General features: G+C 51.8%; 9 protein-coding genes and 1 pseudogene across 10 annotated transcripts; 5 read left to right on the forward strand and 5 right to left on the reverse strand.

Annotated features, from left to right (window-relative positions):
• Window positions 1–1346: 1346 nt before the first annotated feature.
• On the reverse strand, window positions 1347–4091 carry GCG54_00006822 (uncharacterized protein; the record flags this gene model as incomplete). Its single annotated transcript, XM_045406819.1, has 3 exons — window positions 1347–1997; window positions 2046–2112; window positions 2305–4091. 3 exons carry the CDS (start codon window positions 4089–4091, stop codon window positions 1347–1349), a joined length of 2505 nt encoding a protein of 834 aa, XP_045267365.1.
• Window positions 4092–5529: 1438 nt separating this feature from the next.
• Window positions 5530–6438, forward strand: GCG54_00006823 (uncharacterized protein; the record flags this gene model as incomplete). The annotated part of the gene is made up of 2 exons (XM_045406820.1): window positions 5530–5854; window positions 5912–6438. 2 exons carry the CDS (start codon window positions 5530–5532, stop codon window positions 6436–6438), a joined length of 852 nt encoding a protein of 283 aa, XP_045267366.1.
• Window positions 6439–6977: 539 nt separating this feature from the next.
• GCG54_00006824 (Vegetative incompatibility protein HET-E-1) lies at window positions 6978–8532 on the reverse strand (the record flags this gene model as incomplete). Its single annotated transcript, XM_045406821.1, has 3 exons — window positions 6978–7001; window positions 7069–8205; window positions 8260–8532. The coding sequence occupies 3 exons, from the start codon at window positions 8530–8532 to the stop codon at window positions 6978–6980; spliced, it is 1434 nt and encodes a 477-aa protein (XP_045267367.1).
• A 703-nt stretch (window positions 8533–9235) lies between these two features.
• GCG54_00006825 lies at window positions 9236–10825 on the forward strand (annotated as a pseudogene). Its single transcript has 3 exons — window positions 9236–9344; window positions 9431–10062; window positions 10170–10825. Coding segments are annotated over exons 1-3 (1397 nt in total).
• Window positions 10826–12064: 1239 nt separating this feature from the next.
• Window positions 12065–13406, reverse strand: GCG54_00006826 (uncharacterized protein; the record flags this gene model as incomplete). The annotated part of the gene is made up of 3 exons (XM_045406822.1): window positions 12065–12835; window positions 12911–13201; window positions 13230–13406. 3 exons carry the CDS (start codon window positions 13404–13406, stop codon window positions 12065–12067), a joined length of 1239 nt encoding a protein of 412 aa, XP_045267368.1.
• A 1195-nt stretch (window positions 13407–14601) lies between these two features.
• Window positions 14602–15985, forward strand: GCG54_00006827 (Tyrosinase-like protein orsC; the record flags this gene model as incomplete). The annotated part of the gene is made up of 4 exons (XM_045406823.1): window positions 14602–14831; window positions 14882–15131; window positions 15180–15648; window positions 15702–15985. The coding sequence occupies 4 exons, from the start codon at window positions 14602–14604 to the stop codon at window positions 15983–15985; spliced, it is 1233 nt and encodes a 410-aa protein (XP_045267369.1).
• A 520-nt stretch (window positions 15986–16505) lies between these two features.
• GCG54_00006828 (uncharacterized protein) lies at window positions 16506–18893 on the forward strand (the record flags this gene model as incomplete). Its single annotated transcript, XM_045406824.1, has 3 exons — window positions 16506–17222; window positions 17342–18790; window positions 18846–18893. 3 exons carry the CDS (start codon window positions 16506–16508, stop codon window positions 18891–18893), a joined length of 2214 nt encoding a protein of 737 aa, XP_045267370.1.
• A 1587-nt stretch (window positions 18894–20480) lies between these two features.
• On the forward strand, window positions 20481–22429 carry GCG54_00006829 (uncharacterized protein; the record flags this gene model as incomplete). The annotated part of the gene is made up of 2 exons (XM_045406825.1): window positions 20481–22235; window positions 22304–22429. 2 exons carry the CDS (start codon window positions 20481–20483, stop codon window positions 22427–22429), a joined length of 1881 nt encoding a protein of 626 aa, XP_045267371.1.
• A 225-nt stretch (window positions 22430–22654) lies between these two features.
• GCG54_00006830 (uncharacterized protein) lies at window positions 22655–22855 on the reverse strand (the record flags this gene model as incomplete). The annotated part of the gene is made up of 1 exon (XM_045406826.1): window positions 22655–22855. One exon carries the CDS (start codon window positions 22853–22855, stop codon window positions 22655–22657), a length of 201 nt encoding a protein of 66 aa, XP_045267372.1.
• A 290-nt stretch (window positions 22856–23145) lies between these two features.
• Window positions 23146–23709, reverse strand: GCG54_00006831 (uncharacterized protein; the record flags this gene model as incomplete). The annotated part of the gene is made up of 3 exons (XM_045406827.1): window positions 23146–23400; window positions 23448–23630; window positions 23689–23709. The coding sequence occupies 3 exons, from the start codon at window positions 23707–23709 to the stop codon at window positions 23146–23148; spliced, it is 459 nt and encodes a 152-aa protein (XP_045267373.1).
• Between the last annotated feature and the right edge of the window lie 1108 nt (window positions 23710–24817).

Here is a 24817-nt window from a genome sequence, read left to right on the forward strand (position 1 = left end):
TTGGTTCTTCGGAACAGACACTGGCAGCGCCGATCCGACATGACACGGATCAGGACGCAAGAGTAGAATTTTCCGCTAGGTGCAAAGGAGGGATTTAAAGCAAACGAGCAAGCTAGCCGCCCTTGTCTTACGTGACACTCAAGAGTGTGCATTGACTGAGCGCTAATAAGGGACAATGTCGCTGATCCTGTCTGGACAATTGCCCCGGAGTGCTATCGGGGCCATCCCCTGTCTGTCCTTGTACCGGGCGGGCTACCGACGGCAGAAACACATTTTGAAGTGGAACCCCAGTGCCGCGATCTGAAACCCCCGAATTAAAACACCATTTACAGGCAGCTTCCAAGTTTTTCCGGAGCTCAAGGGGACTGAGTCGTTCTTTATACGCAGCCAATTGCCTGCTCTGATTAGGGGTAAGAGTCGTGCAACTATGCAATATGGCATGTTTTGTGCAGCTTAGTGAGCAGCACGACGTCAACTGATGCAGTGTAAGACGCCTGCAGAAAGGACTCGAATAAGTTCCAGAAGAGCCTCAAGATTCAGCAAAAATGTTCACATGCGCTTTTCATGTCAAACGTAGTTGCTTGGTCTGATAATTCATCAACTCTAAACGTAATTGTCTATGCTAAAATTCATGGTTATCTGGCGGATGCTGCGTTGCCCACATCTCCGTCGGTCTGGGTGCTGCATTCACCTGAACCATAACACCTCCCTGAACGGTTGTCATCTTGACTAGCCCGTTCTATGTGGAACGCCATCACCTATGGCGACGTCTTGATAATCAGAGTGGCGAACTTGGGCAATCTCTCCTCTATCCCCAGGCCGTCCGTCAGATTCCAGACTCAGATGCGTCTGGCCAGGCTGGGCATCCACAGTTGAGCTAACGTTTCACGTGAACCAGTTGGCGAGAAGAGAAAAAATAGCTGCAACCAGTTTCAAGACTGATGTTCGGACCTCCTACAATCCGGGACAATGGGCATGCCTATCAGGTGCTCCTCATCCCACGTGCTGGCATGGCGACATCAAGCAAGACATCGACGCCATTTGCCAGTGTCATTGGCATGTTCATCCAACCTCCATGTCGATTGCAAATTCTCCACGCCATTAATGATACACTAACCTCACAGTTGCGATGAGAAAGTGTTTACAGATAACGCGAGGAATTGTGTCTCTCATGTCCACAAAGCAAATGGAGACCTGGGGCGCTTTCTGCACGAAAAGCAATGGTATTGATCAATCTGTTCTGCCGGTCCCAAGTCTATGATGAATTACACAAAAGAAATCCCTGGTCTCATCTTCTCTCTGGCTTTCTCGTTGCTTTGCTGCACCATACAGGATCTAACAACCCCCTACACCTCCCTCTTGCGGTCAGGAATGATAGCCTTGGCACTCTGTGGAGGACTGAACTTCTGAGGTTGCAGGTTCGTGTACTTCCGGTAAACCTCAGGATCCCTCACCACATCGGCTAAAACATCAAGAAACTTCTGCAACTCCGGTACCTCGACATAGTTGCTGCAGTCTCTCTCATCCTGCCGCGCCGCATCCACAGCTGGAGTCCATTTCACCATCGCCTGCTGGTCATTCACAATCTCGCGGACAAGTTTCCTGCTCAGTCTCTCGATACGCTTGATCCGACAAATCTTGCAGCAGCTCGGATTCGCACCGCCCTCGGGTATCGTGAGAGGAACCTTGCTCATTTCGTCCATGTTTCTAGGCATCGGATGCCCAACCCTTCCCGGAGCTAGACAGCTCTGGCCACAATTCGGGTACTTTCCAAGAGGCTCCTTGCAAATGGGACACTGTGGCTTGCGTCCATTTGGATTGCTGCGGCGGCCATCGACGTTGGCACAGATACGGATGCAACACTCCATGCACAACATATGTCCACAGTGCAAGATCTTGGCCAGGTTCCGGCTGGTGCTCTCAACAGCCCTCATTGACGTCGCGCAGACGGGGCAGACCACTGTGAAGTTGTCGAGTGCCGCGTCCGAGATGAGGTCCTGTCGGAGTTCAGGCCAGAACACATTCCCCTCAGGTCCGGCATTTACCGTCGAGGCGGATTCCCGCCTTGCTGGACTCCTTGAACCCATTCCGCCAAATGACCGTACGGTCCCGCTAGAGATGAGTTAGCCTGGTCCTGCAAAGCAGACATTGGACGTACCTGTAGAAGATGACTGACGACTGCTGCCCGACGCAACAGAACCGGATCGACTGTGTGAAGATCGCCTAGAACTACCAGACCTGTGAGAACTTGACGAATGTCCCGATGCGACGGAACCCCCGGCGGTAGAACCCCCAGCGACAGACCCGGCGACAGAACCCCTAGGGCGTGATCCGGCCATTGAGATTGAATCATCTTCAATGACTGTCCGTCCACCATCCCAGAGCGAGCCTGCAACGGACTCTGGTCCCCGGAGCATAGAGGGTGCGATCGATGGTGCTGCGGATCCAGCAACAGAGCCCGCGACGGAGCCCCGACATGATCCGGCTCTGGAGCCGCCGGACCTGGAGCCGCCTGACCTGGACCCTCCGGACCTGGAAGGAGAATACCGGACTGTGGAAGGAGCGACGGAGCTGGAGCCCATGACAGACCCATATTGTGATCCAGCGATAGATCCATACTGCGATCCGGCGACAGAGCCATACTGCGATCCGGCGGCAGACCCATACTGTGATGCAGTACCAGAACCATACTGTGATGCAGTACCAGAACCATAATACGGTGTGGCAGTAGGGATTCGATCACGGGGATATCCGTCTCGGTCGAGGTGCTTTACCTCGAAAGGAGGCACTCCAGGAACCCCTGGATGTATATAGACACCACCTGAACTTGGTTGTGACATCATGTACGCATCGTAAGCGCGTTCCTCCTCTGTACTACTTTGATCGCTACAGACAGTCATGGTACTCGGGCCGTTGACGTAGATAACATCTGATCGACTAGAAGTTGTCGACCGAGGACCCTGAGTAGCCCCGCTGGAAGATTGGGCGTGTTCGAGATTGAGGGCGCCGAGCGCGGCAGCAAACTGGTCAATGGACAATCCAGCGATGGATTGAGACGATCCAGGGCGGTTGCTTGAGCCGCTGTGTCCACTGTATCCGGAGTATCCTGTTGTGCCGGACGCAACTGAGGTGGGTGCTCGGTGAGAGTGAGATGAGCTTGGGCGTTGGGTGCTTGCTGAGCTGTAATGAGAGCCAATACCAGATGCGACGGATGGTGCCCGCTGAGTGCTGGCTGAGCTGTAATGAGAGCCAGCCCCAGATGCTATAGACGGAGCTCGATGAGAGTGGGACGAGCTGGGCCGCAAAGTGCTCGCAGAGCTGTAATGAGAGCCAGCACCAGATGCAACAGATGGTGCTCCTGAGGCTGAGCTGTAATGCGAGCTGTACGCAGACGCGACGGATGGTGCTCGATTCGAGCGTGAAGAGCTGGACCGTTGAGTGCTGGCTGAGCTATACTGAGAGCCACGGCCAGATGCTACCGACGGCGCACGATTCGAGTGAGACGAACCTGGGCGTTGCGTGCTTGCTGAGCTGTAATGAGAGCTGTGACCAGATGCCACTGACGGCGTTCCCGACGCCGAGCTGTAATGCGAGCTGTATCCGGACACGACTGAGGGCGCTCCGGCGGCAGACGGAGAGTATCCACCATGATTGGATCCATGGCCGGATGCGACGGACGGGGCTCCTGATGTCGAGCTGTAATGCGAGCTGTATCCGGACACGACTGAGGGCGCTCCGGCGGCAGACGGAGAGTATCCACCATGATTGGATCCATGGCCGGATGCGACGGACGGGGCTCCTGATGTCGAGCTGTAATGAGAGCTGTATCCTGATGCAACAGACGCCGGGGCCGGAACACGTTGAGAAGCGCTACTGTAATGAGAGCTGGAGCCCGATGCAACCGAAGCAGGTGGCGGAACAGACCCAGGAGGGTTCGAAGGAATAGCTCCGGTGTTCCCCGGCAAGGGTTTCCAACCCGGAGGAAAGACACCTCCCGGGCAGAGGTGTTGATATTTCAGTGCAGTTGCCTCTGGCAAGGGTCGCGGGTCTTGGGGGCAGCCGGGATACCATCCAGGGGGTTGGGAAGCCATACTGGGAAGGGGAACTTACTGTGATTTCGTTGAGAAGGTCGATCTGAATTATGGTTTGATACTCTGGCTGTGTCTTGAGTCGGCGAATTCGATGTTTTGTAGTTGAGTGACGAGTTGTTAACTGAAGTCTCAGCCTAGAATTGCCTTGCTTTAATATTCTCTCGGAGTCGGGAAGGCTCACCTTTGTGCCAGCTGTTGCCTCGATAAGTTTGACTCCCTTCATTTTCCATTACACTCGACTTCTTTGTTGTTACTGACATTCTCGTCTTCCTTTTCCTGGAATAACAATCTTCAATGCAATGCATCCAGGTTACAGCCCACAATAGAACATGTTGTCCTTTGGTAGAAATTGCCCGACCGAAGCCAGGCGGCATCTATCATAATTGCACAGAAACCCATCTGCTTCCGGAACGAGTCCCATTCCTTTTTCCAGGTTGTTTACCTCTCCCTCGTTTTTTTCTTTCAGCCTCGGATGACAGAAGATGCGCAGTGAAACTCCCTTAGTACCGGGCCGCAAATCTTTGAGATTGGAAGCTGAGGTGGTCTCACAAGCCCGGAAGCCTCCAGGGCCCTTCATGGCATCTGCGCCCACTTGATTCTCATCTCTCAAACTATTCCAAGCTGTTGACTACTACCTACCAGGCACATCTTTCTTCGGAATACATCGTGGGTTCCAGAGACCCATCATGATGCTGTTTTTCGGGGCGGTCCCCCATTTTGCCAAGGGTTGGGGCGAGAACAGGCGGGTCTTGCCACCAAACCTTGGAAGGCCGTTCCAAGACATTGGCGCACACTCGCCGGAGTTTCGTCTTCTCAGAAACGCACCAAAACAATAGGAAACCGGATGCCAAATCCCTTGGCCGTACCACAAAACCCCAACTTTCAGGTTTCCTAAGAAAGAAGCCGGCTAAGGCACGGCGAAGCGTCTGGGCAAACAGACAGCCATGCTCTACTAGTAATCTTCGCCCGGAGCCGAAACACAAAGGTGCATTCCCCAACTGTGGAACCCGCCCAGCCGCCAGCGCGGTGGACTTTCAGCGGGAATTATGTTATGAAAACTCAAAACCCAGCACAGGTGCCGTCATCGAGTTCCCGTTTCAGTTCAGCCCTATGGCGAAATACAGTCCATTGACGTCAACATGGAATTCCGAAGGGCCGGCTTCGCTCTTGGATGGCTCATTTATGGTCACTTGGCTCTTGGGGTTTTCGCAGGGGCAACGCGTCACTAAAGAGGAATGCAGATCATCTTGGAGGGAGCTCGAGTTTTTAAGTAATGGGACTCACCTGTGCCTGTCAATCGACAGCGCTCCCCCGCAACCTTCTCCTGCTGCCACCCTACCAAACCTCACAATCAGGTCACCTTTAGTAACCGAGTCCTTGTTCGCCCTACGTTAGTGCAGACAAAGAAAAACTCCGATTGCGTCCAGCGATATCCAATATGCCACAGGTTCAGAAATACCCTGGCCCCGACGCACCTCTTGTGCGAATGATTGTCTTGGAAACAGACACCCCGCATCCGGACACCCATGCAACCAAGGGCAGCTTCGGCGACATCTTGCATAGTCACTTCCAGAATGCCGGAGCCGACCACGACCCTCCACTCGGCGTCGACACCGATCAGAGATTCGTGGTGGAAGAAAAAGGGGGCAAAGTCCCTGCATTTGAGGAGTTTGATGACTATCAGGGAGTCTTGATCACCGGAAGCATGTATGATGCACACGGAGATAACCCCTGGATTCTAAAGTTGCTCGACGTCCTGAAAGGTGTGTATCCCGCAAAGCCAGGAGTCTCAATGAACAACCACTGATCTTAATTCGCAGAACTATGGCAACGGAGACCTGACTTGCATCTGAGCGGTGTCTGCTTTGGCCACCAGCTGCTCAATCGCATGCTTGGTGCTGAGGTTGCGCCAGCGCCGTCTCGCGACTGGGAGCTTGGACACTCAAGGATCAACCTTTCACCAGTCGGAAAGCTTCTCTTCCGTACTGATGACGACAACGTGTACCTCCATCAAATGCACCAGGATCAAGTTGTAGCGCCGCCGTCTCCCGAGTCTTCCAAAGGCTTGCTGAAGCCCGGTACAAGGGTGGATATTTGGGGGCATAGCAGCCACACCAAGGTGCAAGGTATTTACATTCAAGGGCGGCTATTTACAACACAAGCACACTTGGCTTTTGATGAAGACATGGTCAAGAGGCAAATCCAGATGAGAGTTGAGAGCGGCGGTATTCAGGACTTGGAGCATGCGGACCGAGCCGCGGAGACGGCTCATCTGGAACATGACGGGGACTTGATTGCTGCCGCGATTTTGAGATTCTTCCATGGTGATGATGATAGCATTGAATAAGTTTCAAATCATGACTATGAATATTATTCACAGTTTGGCAACAGCTATTACCCACGAAGCCGCCTAGTTTTCCTGCGCTAAAGCCATTTTTCCTGTGGTATTTATCGTCGTCGCTATTATCGTCGTTATCGCTACTTTCATAGTTATGACTATCGCTATCCTCGTCGTCGTCGTCACTGTTGTCGTGATTGTCGTCGTCGTCGTCGTTTTTACTCCTACTTTTATTACTTGTCCTTCCGTGGTTAAATAGGAGAGATTAACTCTGCAAAGAATGAAGCCGTGTATACACAGGAAATTAGGGGGTCTCTTTCCCATGGGCTCATGTTGATCATTAATGCCGTGCTATATAATAAATGGGAATGAAGAGACAGCGCACGCCCCAGTAAAAGCAGTCGTTTCTACACCAACTAGTATGCGAATCCAGAACCCTCTGTCTACCAACCGAATGCCAAGGTCCCACGTTTTGTGTCCTTGCACTTCAGTCTCCGTCAGGCGAAGCCTTAGTTCTCGACGACGATCCGTCATGTGAATGTATTTGTCTACGCAGTGTCTCTCAGGAGCCACTACGGTCCTCAGTGCGTTAGTGATGGCACCCGAGTCGTTTTGCAGCTCCGAGGGCTGTAGCCTGACCGCATCGAACTTGAGATCTCTCTCCTTGAAGACCCAAAATGTGACTAAGACGATGTCACCTTCAGATCTCCCTTTCAGTAGCAAAGTCCACCGCCGATGTCTCTGCAGTTGAAGAAACAGCGCCGAGTTGAGTGCCCGTCCCTCGCGGTACTCGTGTTGGTAGCTGTAACATCTCAACGGGCCCCCTTCCTCTTCGGCCGTAAAAATGCCTGCAAGATAGTATCCTATCGGCGTCGTGTTTCGCCGTGGGTTGAGGCTTGTAGCACCCACGTGCAGTGTTTCTATGTCGCTGAGCCCTGGAGGTCGAGCCCCCCATGGATTGTCATAATATCCGATCCTTAGATCTGATGATGTGCGGATACCGCAGATCGCCATACGTCGACCCCCTGGGATCGTTATATCCGCAAGTTCTGATGGCCGTGCTCGGGCATATCTGTTGCCATCCTGGAGGTCCAAGTAGATCCCCACCACGCGTTGCGGATCGCCGCCTACACTGCAGTTCAAGGGAAGAATTATTGACGACGCGTTCGATCGGAAGAGCAATATGTCCAGAATGCCTCGCCGCCCGAGAGCTTTCGTCTTGGACGTGAAGTGGATCCCGCGTTTTGACACCCCCACGGGGCTTCGCGGCCAAATTTGGACAATGTTATCGTTGTGTGGATTGGGCCAGTCTCTGAAGTTGGAAAACTCATCCGGGGACTGCGCCAAAAGGCCACGAAGAGGTTCATCCGGCCCAGATGGTGACGTTGCGCGCCACGCAAAGAGTGTGTGATCGTCAGACTGTTGCAAAATCTGCTCTTGCAAACGCGCGAATGCGTCCGTTCCTTCTCCGTATAGCAGAGGCATATTCACGTCGAAAATACCAAGAAGTGAGTAGGCGATATCCTCAACTCGGGTTGTTTTCCTTCCTGCCGCCCAACTCATCCGTCGACCCAAGCTTGCTCTTTGGGGCGATCCTCCCCTCAAAACGAACTCATCAATGCCAGTGATCCTTTCCAAATCACTGACGATAGAGCTTTTCTCTGCAAGCTTTTGCCACTTGGCGTTGTAAAATTCGACCTGTCTCGGAGCGATGAGCTCTTGCAACGTCCATCCTCTATTGAACCACCGGCTCTTCGCAAATGGCGACGAATATGCCTGATTGCAATGTATTCTGTCTTCATTTACGTCCTCTAAGTGAGCGTAACACACTGCAGAGTCTTGATACCACCGGTACATAGAGTTGATGGCTTCGCCTAGTTCGGCGCTGCTGGTCTTGTCGATACAACAGGAATCTACCCATGCGTACTCGAGACCATCGCGCTTGGCCTGGCGACATGTAGCTTCGATTTTGTGGAAAGCCTGCTTTGACTGAAGTTTGGCACCTCCAACTTGAAGATCCTGGAGGGTGATCTCGTTTGTGCCCCATGTATGCGACAATATCGCGTAATTGGGAATGCGCCCGATGAACTCCTTGAGTTGCATCGTGGGTGTGTGAATCAGACGCATCATTTTGTGGCATGGGTGGGCGGCGATGACTGCAGTAAGGACTTTGATTCAAGTTCATGGTGAATTAACCCAAAGCAAAAACACTGTGTGTCCCGTAAGATGTCGTCAATGAAGTTCTTATGATTGTTGCTTACGGAACCAGATGATCACCTCGTCGAGGGCTGGTCAGCTCACCCAGGATAGGAATAGGGTCAGAGAGGCCTACGCGAGCCAATCAAAGAGCTCAATCGACACCAAATCGCCAAATTGATTACTTCATCCTTGGTTGTAGCCGTTGTGCTTGTGTTGCAAAACAAATTGCTGCTTTGTTCCAATCGCTCGAAGCTTTAGATCATCGATGTATTTCAATCAGTGTCTCTAAGGTAAGTCTAGAGAAATGGGTGTCTTCTGTTCTTTCAAAGGCCGGACTGGATTCCAAACACCCGACGGCCAGGGTCGTGGGACCCTGATGGCCAGTGATAGTTGCCTAACATATGTTGACCAAGCTGGTGCGTGATGATGTTAGGCCAATATGACATGGATGATGTGTATCAAAAGTGGAGATCTTGGCATCCCTCTGGGAGTCCTTGAGTCGTACTCAATTTTTCACCGTCTCAACCTCATGCCCCAGGGATTGCTATTAGCATCCGCCACCCGAAACGCCGTGATTTCGTAGCCAATGGCATAGCTCCTGTTGACCATGAGCTTTCCGATCTTGGACCTTCCCACCGAGATCATTCAATTGATCTTGCGTCATGCCTGTCTCTCACGTGGTCTGCAGCGAGGGCTACGCCTGAAGCTCGTATGCAGTACGTTATCTCTCACACATCGCCTTCGATAAATCCTGCATCATAGGTACCGTTGGCGTTCAACACAGTTTTCTGACCTGTACCAGGACTCTTCAAAGATCTCATCGGCGCCTCCATCGTAGAGGGGCTCCTGTTGGCTCAAAAAGAGTATGGTTTCTTGTATTGGAGGCGGCTTCCTGAATCGCTAAAAGGTAGACCTCCCTTGCTATGCCATTGGCGGGTGCAGGAGAATTACGGGACAGAGAACCTATGGCACGCATATTGCGTCCAAAGAACCCGAGTTGAGACAGACCCGTTGAACCCTTTTACGCGCTTGAGACAACTAGCGGAGGACTGGTGCAAAGAGACTGGAGCCGACATTGAAAGTACTATCTCAGAACTTTGCTGGTTGACTTTGTCCGAGTTTCATGGCGGGATCGCCTTCCCGTCAATGGGCACGAAAACTGAGGCATCTCAAGGATTACTTGTTCTTGCAGTCCATTTCAACAACCAGTCTCTTGTCAAGACCCTTTTACAAGACCATAAGTGGCCCTTTAAGTATCCTTTTGGCAAGACCGATCTACTGCCTTCTCCATGGCAAGTTGCCGTTGAAGCTGGGAATCTTGAGGTCGTTAAGCTATTACTTGAAGCTATGACCGATGAAACAGTACTCCCTCCTCACATGTAAGTAGCGAAGACGCCTTTTACACGGGGTCGGCTGCCAACAAATGGGGTTTACGTCTATTGTTCACATTGCTAACCAAAATTATTCGATACCCAGACGAGATCGAGCCGAGTCACCTTTAACACGGGCATTTACAGAACGTTGTGCTGTTCATGCTGCAGCACATGGCGGAAACATCGACGTTGCCCAGGAGGTCTTGACCCAATTACGTGACTGCACCTTTATCGTCGCGCCAATGGAAACGTTGATTCCTGTGCGATACACCTCAGAAGAACACAAGTACAAATTCGCGACACGGAACTGGGAGGTCCACAAGTATGTCTGCGACTGGGTTGAGGCCACTGTTTTCGACTATCGCTTTGTGGTTCTTCATTGCTGGCTGGGAAACGTGGAAATGGTGCGGAATCTTCTCGATGCAGGGGCCGACGTCGACGGGTCTGTTTGGGACAAGCAAGTTCCTCTGGCAGTGGCAGCCCGAGCTTGCCATTTAGAGGTGGTTAAACTTCTCCTTGAACGGGGCGCGAACCCCAGCAGTAGCGAGTACATGCTGGGCTACCCGCTGATGGCAGCTGCAGCTGGCGGCAGTTTGGCCATTGTGAGAATGCTGCTGGATCACGGGGCTATTGCCGACCTCAGGGAGTGTTCGACCTTGAGGTATGCTGTGATGAACGAACATACAGCCATGGTCAAGTTGTTGTTTGAGAGATTCGCTCCGGTGGAGCCTGACACAATCACTATGGCTTTTCAATCTGCGAGAGAGAATGGTTTAGAGAGTATGATAGACCTTTTAAGGGATTTAGAACCGAGACTCGTTTGACAGCAAAGAGGTTCGACATCCATGTTATGATGGATAGATGATATCTTATCGTCGCAGAAAAAGAGACAACACAACATCTGGGTAGATATAGAAATTTCGGGACTGATCCGTACAATAATGAACCCATTTTCAGGGCGTTGGCTACATTTATGGACGTATCTGGGCTACACATGACAAGGACATCTCGGGATAGCCCCGCTTTGTACCAGCGGGAGAGCTTCCGACCATTGATATGGAGGGGCTGGTCGCACAAGGGGGTATGGATGTCGGAATGTCATCAGATAACCCGGTAAAATGAAGGACAAGCCGATGATACGTTGCTCTCTTCATGTCAACCGCTTGCAGACTTCTTTGGGACTAAATCACCCACATGATGAGGTAGCTTGGCGGAATCCTCGTCCTCTGTCTAGGGCTGTTGGCCTCGAAGCCCTCTTCAGTGGCCGCGAACCTTGCCGAAGCAGGGTTGGTCGGACATTATGTACTGCTATCACTACATACGTCGCCCCTTGTACCAACAGTCCTCGGTTGGGATTAGAGGACAAAATTAGGTGCGGTCATTGCCAATCATAAGGCCCACTGAGATCGGTTAAGTTCCCTGGGGAAATTACAACGGCGACATCTTCAACCAGGGCTCTCCGCCCTGTAGGATTCCACAGACAAGTCTTTTAGACGGGGCTTCAATCAGGGATTCCAGTAGATATCCTGGCCCAAGCCCAAGCACAAAATCCATCCGCTTTTCCGGCTCGAATCCCCGGGAGACAACTTGGCAAAGGCATCGGAGAACTGGCCTCGCTTGTGTTTTCGGGCCTGATCCACGATGATTTCGGTCCACGCGAGAATGAGACTCGACTCCGACTTTGCCACGCTGGCGCAGCGATCGCTCCGGACGTTGTTGGCTGTGCCGTCTCTGCTAATAGTGCTAGATGCGAGTGGACCAATGAGACGGCTTACTTGCCGGGATTCTTTTCCGGAAATGTCAAACGATGCAGTAATGCGAAGTAAAGGCTGGGATGTGCAGCAATTAGCCGGCATCGGATATGAACCAAGGAGGCCGTGGCGCAACAAAAGCTGCAGAGAACATGGAAGAACAGGCACGCGTACGGCATTGTCGCTAGAACAGCCGGAGTGTGGCTCATTCTTGACGAACTTTCCTCCCACTCAAGGTCAACCAAGAAATCGGCATAGTGCTGAAATTTGAGGGGTTAAAATGTAGGAGAAATTTGAGGGGTTCGCAAAAAATTAGTTTCCGGGACCATCCTTTTGGCTACTGGAGAACATGATAGTCGTGACAGTTGTCTTCTTGATCCCCTGCCTCTCAGCCCCAGGGCCGTCCCGCAGTCCTGCCTTGTACAAACTCTCGTCGCTATTGTCTGCTCCACCTCCCGCCATAACTGTGGTCGATTCAACTGGCCGTGAGGCATATGTTCCCATCTCGTAGTCATCCCCTGTTCTTTCTTTGCGCGGCCTCGGAGCCCTGCCCCCCTCGCCTGTTCCCACGGGCCATTGAGAATTTGACAGTGTTTGCCAGTTGCTATTACCACTCCGAAGCGTCCCACGACCGTAGTAAGTGTTGCCTGTCGGTGCCTTGGACCCTTTTCCGTAGATGCTTCCCAGGAAATCCTTGAACAAAGGCCGGAGCGTGGGTAAGCTGCCAGCGATGATTCCGACCTTTGCTTCAATAACCGTCCACATTTGGATATTTCGTGAGTCCCATAAGGGATCAAATGTTTTCCCATACGCCGTGACCACATAGTAGACCTTTACACAGGCTGCTGCGCATGCAAACACACCGAGGCCTAGGATGATCATGAGAGATATTCGAACACGGGTGGGGACATTGAGAGTCCATAGCATTGGGGCAGGGATCGCGATGCCGAATAGAAGGTCGGTGAGAATATTGACGGAGGAGTTGGCATATGCAAGGCTTTTGATCGTTTCGATGTCCCAGCACGTCGAGTCCACGTTGAAGTCCCAAAAGATTCGAACATCGGTGCATTGAAATACGATTGTCTGCATGTGAGGAAAATCTAAGTTAGCAGGATGGTTCATGGTGATCGGGGATTTGGCTTCTAAATTGGGTCTTACAAAAATGCAGGCAATGGTGTATGCGGTCATGAAAACCATGATGCCAATGATCATACTCTTGTAGAGCTTCTTCGATGCAATGCGCAGCAAGGAAGATCCTACAGCGAGCTTGACAAGACACAGAGCCGATAGAAAGAGCGGCTGAGAGGCGAAGGACATCTTCATAGCGATGGGGTAATCAACCGCAAGGTCAACATCTCCGGTATGACGACCAACTCCATGCCGAACCTGGGTGATAAGAACGCCTTCGCCAGCGATGGCAATAGCCATCGCAAGTGTCATGAAACCGTCCTGGATTTGGGTACAATGTCAGAGATACCGAGTTGGTAAGATGCAGGAAGAGGCGCAAACAGACATCAATACCAAAGCTGTGAATCATACCAAGACGCACGTACAAGCGTGCCCCCACCGTAAGAAGAGCCACACATGTTACCGTCAGCGTCGCTGCTAGGACCGTAGGGCCCTCATTGTCAGCAGGATTGGAAACAAATTCCATCTTGCACAGTTTGTCAAAGAAATCATCACACGAGAGAAGAAGAGATGTTTTCGCCCCAAAAGTCTAAAGAGTCGACGAGAGGTAAAAACACTGAATAGTCTTTCAACCAATCCCCCAATTTCGCCACCACAATTAGCCTGCAGCAAGTCACATAGAGACGCCGTTGCTCGCTCCTGGATCGAGAGTCAATTGGACAGCATCACATGAAAAGCGCTTCATCCTCATGAAACTTGTTATCAGGCCATTACGTACAGCAACGTCCAAGTCCTTGACCACCTGTTTCTAGGCGATAATCATCTCGTTGACGAACCGAGAAGATGAAGCGCCTGAACTGGACTGGATGCGCCGTACCTGCCATGTCCCCCGGTGCCACTGTCGCAAGCCGGTTGGTGGCATTTCCCTTGGCAAAATGTGTCAAATTTACGATACCGGGATTGTCAAGACGCAGGGGCTCTGCAGATTCCATGATGGCACGATATTCTCTTGGTTTCTGGTTGGTCGTTGAATCAAGGTATGACTAGATCCTGGGGTTCTTTTATGCTTCGTGTCCCGCGTTAAACATAGCCGAGCATCGGACACACCTCCCCAACGGGCAAGAGGTCATGACAAGGGAATCTATTTACCGGGTCGCCAAAGGGTCCGGACCGTGTGCCGGTCGAGTAATCCCGGCATAAGTCTGCATGACGAATTGACTACGCCGCCGCCCCTTCCGCAGCCCTGGTCTCGGAGGAGAAAGCCAAGCATTGACAACGGTTTCCGCCTCCAACTTCCCCTGCACTGGTGGGTGCGTTTTCTGCGTTTTTAGTGCTGACTTGTTGACAAGATTGGCTGTGGGATGGATCTTTCGTAAAAGCCCTGCAGATATGGAGTTCTCGTTGTTGGTTGGTGGCAATGCTCAAGACTCGTCTTTTACCCGACATGGTCCACCGAAATTTCGCAAGGATCTCCAACGCTTTGAGAAAGTGTCCGGCATGATTGATACGCCCGACTACAGTATTCGATGAGTAACTTGGTGATGGACCGATATAGAATTTTCCCTGAAATAATAGAGATGCCAGTCTATGGGAAGTCCATATATCTGGCACCAAGCTAGTCGTCCCTTCTGCAGAGAGCTTTCTCCTGCACTCAGCCAGGTTCTCTCCATCTGGGTCGTCCCGATTTCTCATTGGCTCAGGCTTCCAGTTACTTCGTAAACATGCACGTCCTAACTCTCGGCATCTTTGCCTTACAGACGGCTTCTGTTGCTTTGGCCAACCCGTTGCCTCAAGCGGACGCAGGAGCCATTACCGCTGCTGAAGGCATCGAGGAACTAGCCGCTCTCGCTCAGTCTGCCTATGCGAAGTCTGAGGAGCTTCTCAACAGCGGAGAGCTGCAGAAGCGAGGGAGCACTTGCACGCCAAGCAACATCAAGATCCGCAAGGAGTGGTATGAATTCACGTCATAATTGTCGGCCAATTTGAGCTAATCATTCATAGGGGCTCCTTGGGTAAGCAGGAACGACTTGATTACCTGAAGGCTGTCAAGTGTTTCACATCCAAGCCTGCAAGAACTCCGTCTGAGATTGTCCCCGGTGCTAAGACGCGATTCGATGACTTCGTCGCCACGCACATCAATCAGACGTTCTCAATCCATCTGACTGGAACCTTCCTATCGTGGCACAGGCAGTTCACTTGGCTGTATGAGGAGGCTTTGAGAGAGGAGTGCGGCTACACTGGCACTCAACCGGTAAGAGGAATGTCAGAGCCGGACGACAGGTACTGACATTGATGGCAGTACTGGGACTGGACAAAGTCTGCAATTACGGGCCTCAACACTTCTCCAGTCTTCGACGGAAGTGATACGTCAATTTCCGGTGACGGAGAGTTTGTCGAAGGCAAGGGTGATTTGATTCTTACCGATGGCGATGGAAACGAGGTTGTTCGCCTTCCTTCCGGAACAGGTGGCGGTTGCGTAAAGTCCGGACCGTTCAAGGACTTATCGGTCAACCTCGGCCCCGTCGCCCTGGCGCTTCCAGGCGGAGGCAGCGAGTCGAACCCAGATGGAATCTTTGCCTATAACCCAAGGTGTCTCAAGCGCGACCTTACCACTGAGATCAACCGTCGCTTCTGCAATGCTTCGGCTGTCATTCACAACATCGTCGTCCCCAAAGACATCTCGACCTTCCAGTATGAGATGCAGGGCTTCACTGAGACATCAGTTACCATGTTAGGTATCCATGGAGGCGGACACTACAGTTTTGGCGGTACGTGATTTCTATACTCCAATCTTCGTTGTTCCCAGCTAACCGATGTTCAGGCGATCCGGCTCGCGACTTCTTCACCAGTCCGGGAGACCCAGTCTTTTACCTTCACCATGCCATGATCGACCGCGTATGGTGGATGTGGCAGATGCTGTCTCCACACGACCGCCAGTTTACCGAGAACGCGATTTCCGGCACAAACACGTTCTTGAACACGCCTCCCAGCGCTAACACTACTTTTGAGGACATTCTGGACTATGGCTTCGCATCCGACTCTCGCATTACTGTTGGAGATGCGCTCAGCACAATCTCTGGACCTTACTGTTATGTCTACCTGTGAAGCCTCTGTATAAGTTGGATCTGAACGGAGGCCAGTTGCAAAAGGTAGAATCGCTACTTAATACCATCTAATAATGAACCATTTGCTTCCGAGTCGTGACGGCGAGAGGAGGCGGCCAAGTAGGGCTGCCCCGGCCCCACCCGGAGCCGCTGACCATTAATGCCGATGATTAAGTGGCTTCCTTGCTGGTGGTAGTAGGAGCTCAGCAAGGCTTGATCGGTCAGATTTACATAAAAGTCGCAGCTTCAAATACTCAAAAGGCTGCAATGAGATACGTTGAGCCTCAGTGTGTACTTAGGAAGATCGCATCCCATCCGGTAGCGACAGGGAATGCATTCATGCGGCAGTTGTCGTGGCTGTGCCACGTATTGTTCATGACAGTAGCTGATACGCTGTGAATGGTCGCTGTGGATAGAAACTATGGAACCTTTTTAACGGGATCAGCGCTGATTTGCGGTCTTACGCGAGGTGCCATCTTCGTCATTCTTCACATACACCGCAGAAGCTGCCGTCCGCAGCCATGGACCCGGCATCGGCATTTGGTCTTGCTGCAAGTATCGTCCAGACAATCACGTTCGCCAGCGATCTCATTTCCAAGAGTCGACAACTTCACCACTCAGCCCAGCGCGGCCTTGTCGAGAATGAGGAGCTCGCGTCCATCGCTAGAACTCTTCAATCCCACAGTCGCCGCATCACCATTCAGCTGGTCGGCGCACCCATGGGGAAAGAGGATGTCGGAAAGGATCTATCTACTCTCTGCAACGGAGTACGCGATCTTTGCAAGAATTTCATTGATACAATTGAAGCACTTCAGAAACCTGAAACGGCCACGCGATGGGATAGCTTCAGGCAAGCTCTGCGAAGCGTATGGAAGGAGCAGGACATTGCCGACTTGGCGCAAAGGTTGGAGAGATATCGTCGCCAGATTGACTCGATCTTGCTTGCCAGCCTGAAAGAGCAGCTCGAAACTCTGACAAAAGACACACGCGACCGCAACCAACAGATTGAGCAGAATCTCAACAAGATCCTGGCAATCGTGGAGCCGAAGAGCAGGTGGCAGGCCGAGCTAGTCCAGACGGCCCGAGGGAGCTTGGACTCAAGGCCATCGGAAGGGCTTGCCTATCTTGATCTTGTCTCAGCCTCCCTCTCCACTGGCGCGAGGGAAGAGCGAGACAAGCTCATGCAACGTCGTACGCTTGAGTCTCTCAAATCGCGGATATCCGAGACCGTTATGAGCGTATCCCTGTCGCCCATCGAAAGACGTTTGAGTGGATATTTAGCGAGCCATCGACATCGCCAACAGAGGGAAGAAATCCTCCGTGGGACAATTTTCATGGCTGGCTGACATCGGACGAGGTCTTATACTGGGTGACTGGCAAGCCAGGCTCAGGCAAGTCGACTTTGATGAAGTTTCTGTCTGATGACGCCCGCCTCCAACCTCAGCTGGAAGGCTGGCAGAAGGACATCCCCGTTCACATTGCCAGCTTCTTCTTTTGGAACTCGGGAACAATGATGCAGATGTCTCGAGAAGGACTTCTACAGTCTCTCCTTCATCAGACTATTCGAAACTTTCCTCAAGACATTTCCAAGCTTTTCCCAGAGAGATGGGAATACCAGGAGCTGTTCGGTTACGACTCCCGCCGTTGGTCGTGGTCCGAGCTCTCTCAAGCATTCACGGAAATGCTGTCTGACAAGACCAAGGCTCTCTTCTTCATTGTAGACGGACTAGATGAGCTAGACGGAGACTGCAGTGAGATGACAAGCTACTTGTTGCGCGCGTTCTCCCAGGGACCGCACATCAAAGCGTGTGTGTCCAGCCGGCCGTGGCTGGTTTTTGAGGATAGCTTCCGGCGGAAGCCATCCCTTAAAATGGAAGATTTCACAAAGAAGGACATCACATTGTTCGCAACAGAGAAGCTTACAGAGAATACTATGTTCGCCCAACTGCAAAGGTTGGATGACAAAAGCGCTCGGGCCTTCATTGACGAAGTCTCGGGGAAAGCCTCTGGTGTCTTCTTGTGGGTTACGTTGGTGGTGAAGTCTCTTTTGGAAGGACTGCGAGATGGCGATAAAATCCAGGACCTGCGATCGCGACTAGACGACCTTCCGCCCGATCTACAGTCGCTATTCAGAAAGCTCTTGGAGGATCTCGAGCCTTCATATTTTCAGCAGTCATCAAGAATCTTCCAATCAGTTCGGGCATCCCATCTGCCAAGGGCGTCGATAGCTGTGGGAGAGTACAAGTCAATCGAGGTCAAAGGGGACGGTCACGAGGCGTGGTCGTCTCTGAGACTGCTCTCCCTTTCTTTCATCGACGAAGACCCCGAGGAGGCGCTGGGGAATGACAGTCAGGGAACAATGGGCCCCCATGAGCAGGGATATCGAGCCGAAGTAATGCGGCGACAGCTACAAAGCCGCTGCAAGGGGCTCCTTGAGGTACCGACCTTCAGCACCACAGGGCCCGAATCAAAGGTCGAGTACTTGCACCGCACAGTCAAAGACTTCCTTGAAGAGGGTGGCGGGGGTGACTTCCTGGCAACAGAGGATTCCTTTGACCCGCACGTGGTTCTCTGTGCAGCTCTCATCCGGCACGCCAAAGCTATCCGCCCGACTGAAGACGACATGGCAGGGATGGAATCTCTCGCAGACATTTTACGCGAGTTCACCACTCAGTGTCACTGGCTAGAGAGAAAAAACCGAGACGTCTACGTTCCATATCTGGAAGAAATGAACAAGGTAGCCGAGGCTATTTTGGGCGGCCCTGGCGGCGATAAACCTCCGCCGGACTCTTCGCAGACAAACTGGGTTTTCTCGTTTCCCCATTGGACTAGACGGGTAGACCCATACGTTGGGCGTAAAGCCGCACGAGTCTGGTGTCTCTTTGACTATGCTGTGGTTCGGTCTCTAACCCAATATGTTAGGCGACAGCTGGCTACAGGCTACAGACTTGAGGACAATCCGAATCACAAGTTCTTGACGGAGTATGTGTTAGAACATGGAACTCAGGCTATGGCTGAGCTGCTACACTTGGGCTTCGTCAGAACCAAGAAGATCAGGGGCGAATCGAGTGGCATGCAAAAGGACGTAGAGAAAACCAAAGGCTTAGAGCGCGAAATGGGAACGGAGCAGATGGAGGGTCGTAATCCTACGACAAAGGGGGGAAAGAATGGGCCCACGTCTCGGCTCAGCTTTCACCAAGTTGCGCAGAGATTCAGCCTCCGGACGAAGAAATAAGGCTTTAGACTCAGTGACGATACCACATTAGGCAATGCTGTGGAAGTGGAATCCAACACACATTGCAACGTCCTCAGCTGAAACCCGCCTCTGGGGCCTAGTAATCGGGCTCTTTCTCATCAATACCTTCTTGTCTGTTCTTGGCAGACGATATCGTTATTCATGTTCGTGTCTTGAGGAATTTATGACCGTTGCATCAAAGTCCGAGTATGCAGCGTGGCTCAACACAATGCAAGGGAAGCGATGATTCTTGTCTACTCTAATTGTGGGTTCCGTTCGTCCTTCATTCCGCAAGTGATAGGTCCTCGTCCGGGACCCGGCTAAGTCCGGGCCTTCGATGAAGGTTAAATGGGTTTTCTTTGTGACAACTGATACGTGCGGGGAGCCACGTGTTTGAAGGCCGAGATAGTCTAGGAAACAGTTCTCTGCTTCTATAGATCTTGGGCCGTTTCCCCGCTAGCTACCGCCAAAACCCTCCGAGCTAACTTGCTGATCTACTCATCCCACGCGCCACATACTGCTTTCTCATGACTTATGTCTCGATGGAATTCCCTCAAACAAGGGTGCAGACATGAACAGTAGTTCATCCCTTCCCACCCATGCCAATGCCTTTCGCCCAAGTAGAGAGATAGAGCGCGGCAAGGGCCATCTCGGAGTGAATGATCCCTCGAGATGGCATCATCCTGACATGATTGGTTGGGTAAATAAGGGAGTAACAAGATCCCTTCGAAATTCTGCTCAGACACCTGATAAGAGGGCTGTCGCAAAAGCACAGGCTGAGGCGGTATCCCGCCACCAATGCCCAGAGATCGCGAGCCGGCCATCGCATTCTTGAATACCATTGTCTCCCTCCTGTAGTCCTATTGCAGTAAAGTGGGTTTCCTTTGTCTGTCCCAGACATAAAACGGCGTCTACTGGTTCGCGGGCATGGCCGACTTTGACTCATATCATGTGTGTCATTGACCCGCAAGGTCTCATTACTGTTGGGAATTCAGCTATCCCTGGTCAGCTATCCCTAGTTCGTCTCATGATCTACGCGTCGCGACGTGGCTGCCACATTTGTGACATTTCCAGCTCTGCTTGGCTACTTGGCTCGGGCCGAGGGCTGAATTCGAGATTATTCGGATGATGGCTTCACTTGCTTGAACTGCAAGTACTGATCTGTATTAATGGTAGATACTCCTGAGAATCAGGTTGCTGACCAGCTACTCGTCACTCGCTTTTCTGTCAATATTTGTTATTTTCTTCCATCATCGCGATGATGTCTAGCTCCGGTCTTCATGTCCCGAGACCACTGCTCTGGGTGCAGCTTCTCCTACCGCTTCTCCTCGGCCCGAGTTTGGCACAGGCGCAAACCAACAGTCAGCAGGCTTATGCCCTACCTGGAGCTATTGCATTAGGGTGCACAAACTTGTATATGTTCAGCGAAACGACAGAGTCTGCCCTGAACACCGAGGCTATGACGCCGGCTCTCTGCCAGGAGGCGTGTTTCGTAGACAAGACCCCGAGACGCGTGTACGCTATCCTGGTCGGCGACGATTGCTTCTGCGATATCGGAAGTCCTCTGTATGCCGTCCCGACAGGCGATGAATCGGCCTGTTTTCTTGCTTGCTCGGGAGGTCCAGTCGGAGCGTCCTGCGGTGCATGGGCAGAAGACCCAACAGTTGCCATAGCCAACGTGTACAACTACCCTCTTCCTGAAACGACTTCTACTACAGACACAGCCTCCTCCACATACCTATCAACTCTTGAGATCAGCTCAGAAGAAGCCTCCTCTACTGCCACGGTATCAAGTTCAGTCGATGAGTCGAGTTCAACCACGGAGACGGCATCAATCACGATATTCAGCTCCGACACAACATCTGCTTTTAGCACAACGTCAAGCCTCAGTCCACCATCTAGCTCAACAGATGAGTCCTCTAGCTCTCTGGAGGCCAGCTCTAGCTCGAGTATCGACTCAACCGAAAGTTCGAGTGTTGCTCCAAGCTCTGATACCTCAAGCTCCGAACTCATATCCAGCACATCTGTCACTCCTAGCAGCAGCAGTACAGCCGATGAACTTTCATCCACATCAAGCCCTGTAGAGACTGGTGCTTCCAGTTCGAGCATTACTGCATCGTCAACAGACGATGTCATCAGTTCTAGCAGCATTGTAACTGAGAGTGTCACCAGCTCTACCGATAGCGATACTGGGAGCAGTAGCGATGTCATTTCAGCGTCACCAACCATCGTGTCGACAACTGATACATCCACAACACCTTTCCCGGAGTCAGATACGACAAGCAACCCCACTACCAACAGTGAAGCTAGCAGCACACAGTCTAGCAACGATGATGTTTTATCATCGTCCTCGGATCCTCTCTTCTCGACCTCCACTGCAATTGCTAGTAGCTCCACTGAGCTCCCGACTTCAACAACACAGTCTGATGACACTGATTCCGCAACACCCACAACATCCGCTGGGGCTGCAACAACTTTCAGCCCTTCTCCCAGTATGACTCCGGAATCATCATCTGATACGGATTCTTCTAGCACTAGCAGTGGTGCACCGGGCCTCACACCTAGTCCCGAGCCCTCGACCACGGCTACCACTCAGGGTCCCGACCTGTCTCTCTCTGAACAATTCCCAACACTCACCCCAAGCAGCAGCCGGAGCACATTTTCTCCGCCGTTCCCTTTCACAAACTCGTCGATCAGTTTATCTTCAACCACACAAGAGGAACCAAGTCAAACACCAGAAACGTTAGATCTGGACATCGAGGTCACACCAAGCCCCGAAACCTCGCAAACCGACGGCTCGCCCAGCATCCAAACCCCGCCAGCATTTTCCAACAGTCAAATCACACCAGGGGTTTCAGACACCCAAGGCACACCCATTGCGTCAAATAGCCAATCCACTCCAGTCGTGCCAGATAGCCAAATCACACCAGTCGTGTCGAGTACCCAAACTTCAGCAGGTGTCCCAGGCATTCAGAGCACGCCTGGCTCGTCAAGCATTAGTAGTATCTCGGCCTCAGTAAGCACAGATACTGCGTCTGCTTCAGGTTTACCGAACAGCGATGCTCTCGGGGCGTCTTTCATTAGTCCTACAACCCCGAGCTTAATTCCTTCCATATCTGCAGGAGCATCATCACCCTCGGCTCCAGACAGCGGCCCGGAAACCGGTTCGTCCACATCGTCGGAGCCTGCCTCAAGCTTGCTGAACACTGATGCACTTGGGGCGTCATTCATCAGTCCGACAGGCCCCGACCAAACCCTTTCGATCTCTGCAGGCGCATCATCTGTCCAAAACGGCGGCCCTGCAGAAAGTTCGTCGACATCGTTGGCGCCTGCCTCAAGTTTACTTAATAGCGATGCTCTTGGGGCGTCTTTCATCAGCCCGGCAGCCCCGAGCTCGACTCCTTCCATATCAGCAGGCGCACTATCGCCCTCTGTTCAAAACAGCGGCTCGGCAACAAGTCCAACGACGACCTTGGCGCCTGCCTCAGTCCCTTCAACCTTAAGTACTGTGCCAATCTTGCCCTCAACATCTGACGTTGGGTCTGCATCTTTGAATGACAACTTGGCAACGGCAACATCAACCACATCATCAGCTGCGAACACGACACTTCCTACTGCGGACGACGGCGACGGCATCGGTGATGATATCGAAGGCCCGGAACTTGACATCTACTTCAATTATCCGTTTTATTTCACAATCATCCCCTTAGGAGCGCCTGCTGCGACTGAATTGCCTCGAAAAGCCTAGTTGAAGGGCAAAGTTTGTTCTTAGTGTGCCTATAGAATTACATGTATGAATCGAATCAAGTGACCCGTTCTTCCAATGTCCCTTTCTATCCGCCATGATGACCAGCACCCATTGAAAGCCTGAAAACACCCATTGTCGTCCCTTTGTTCAAGGTAAGCATGAAGACCGTGCCTGGCAATCACTGCGGGTGCTTTTTAGTGAACCAAGCAAGCTTGTCGCGCAGGTTCTGGTTCTCCACCTGCAACTTGTTGATAGTCTCCATGAAGGCAGCGCACTGCAACTTCATTTTGTCCAGTTCATTGCGCAGAACATCCTGCTGCTCCTCCGAGGCAGCCAGCTGCGCGTGGTGGATCTCTTGCAGTTCTTGGGTTGCCTTTCGCAGGGAGGCGTCTGCGACCACTGCGGTCTCCACATCATTAATAGCGTCCTCACCCTGCGTTATGTTAGAACCTAGAACATAAAAAGTGCCAGAAGACTCACCTGGTGGAGGAAGGCGACCACCATAGGATCGGGAACATCGTTCCAAGATTTGAAGCCTGCGTAATAGGCCTCTCGGTCCTCCTTCTCCTTTGTGGCCTTTGCGGCCTTGAGGTCAGCAGTCAGCACGGCATACTCGAGGCCAGGGAAGACGTATGGCGTATCTCCCTTCAGGATGGTGTAGGTCTGTCAGGCAAGGTATGAGGTCAGCTCAAGTGGAACAAAATATCAAAGTCATACTCACAGGCTCCTTGATGTCGGCCATGTTGAAGGTCCTAATGTGTATGAGAAAGAAAGATGCAGGTTGGTATGATGGTTGTTGTGAATCTGGGTTTGTTGTTGTTGTTGGATTGAGGAAGGTTTGCTGATTAGCTTGGTATAGAGGAAACGTGCAGTTAAGAGGACGAAAAGCATGCCTTTTAAGATGCCTTAGAAGAGAAGTGAGAATCCAGTTGAGCTTTGTAGCATGTGGCTTTCGAGGTTATTTTTCGGCAGGCCCCGGTGAGGAAGGAACTGTCAACAAGGATTAGGGTCCTTTCTTTCTTGTTGTCAGTCATTTGTTTTCGACACATACAATTGCTTGTTTTTTCTCGGGCTCTCTGTGTATTGATGTTTTTAGAACAATCCTGGCAGGAACAATCACATTGAGTGTCGGTTAGTGCCTTCCTTGTCGTGAGACTTACACAATTGCCATCTGGCTGGGTTGGACACCTTATGTTGGTTTCTTTGATAGTGGCCCCTCATGCCCATCTCGCGAGCTGCTCCTGCCCTCTAAAGAGTTCCGTTCCTTCCTCTGCCTACTTATTCAGAAAAGTCTAATTTCTTACCGGACAGTAGATTACGTCATAGTCACCTCGGTTCAAGCGTATTTCACTTGTCTCCTCAGATTTATTTCTCGTATGTACATCCGACGTTCTTGGCCCGGCTCCTACCTCACTCACCACTACCCGTCAACGCATCGCCACGTCGCCCGCCTCTCTGCTTCTCATCCTTCTTCTTCATTAAAGACTTCTTCCTACCTTCAAAAGCTCCCTAATCTCATTCATTTCATACTTCAGCATTCATGTGTCGCGGTTCGTAAGAACTGCTCCTTCTAATTTTTTGTTGTCTCCTCTTTCCCATCTCCCATCTCCATCGTCTCCTTTGTTTCACCTGCCACACCAATCCAGAGGTGTGCGTTTCTTATTTCCGAACAGCATCTTCATTTCGTTTTGCCCTGATTTCGTTTGATCTTGTGGGTTGTGCGTCTCTGGGTCGCTACTCTCAGGATCTTGCCCTGGCCTACAAGTAGCCTCCCTCTCACTCTCGACAACCCCTTCCCCACCCACTGACCTACCTCACCCAAGCACCAGTCCCACAACTCCTTGCCAATA

Source organism: Colletotrichum gloeosporioides (genome assembly GCF_011800055.1).
Source record: "Colletotrichum gloeosporioides strain Lc1 chromosome Unknown consensus_22, whole genome shotgun sequence".
Lineage (NCBI taxonomy): Eukaryota > Fungi > Ascomycota > Sordariomycetes > Glomerellales > Glomerellaceae > Colletotrichum > Colletotrichum gloeosporioides.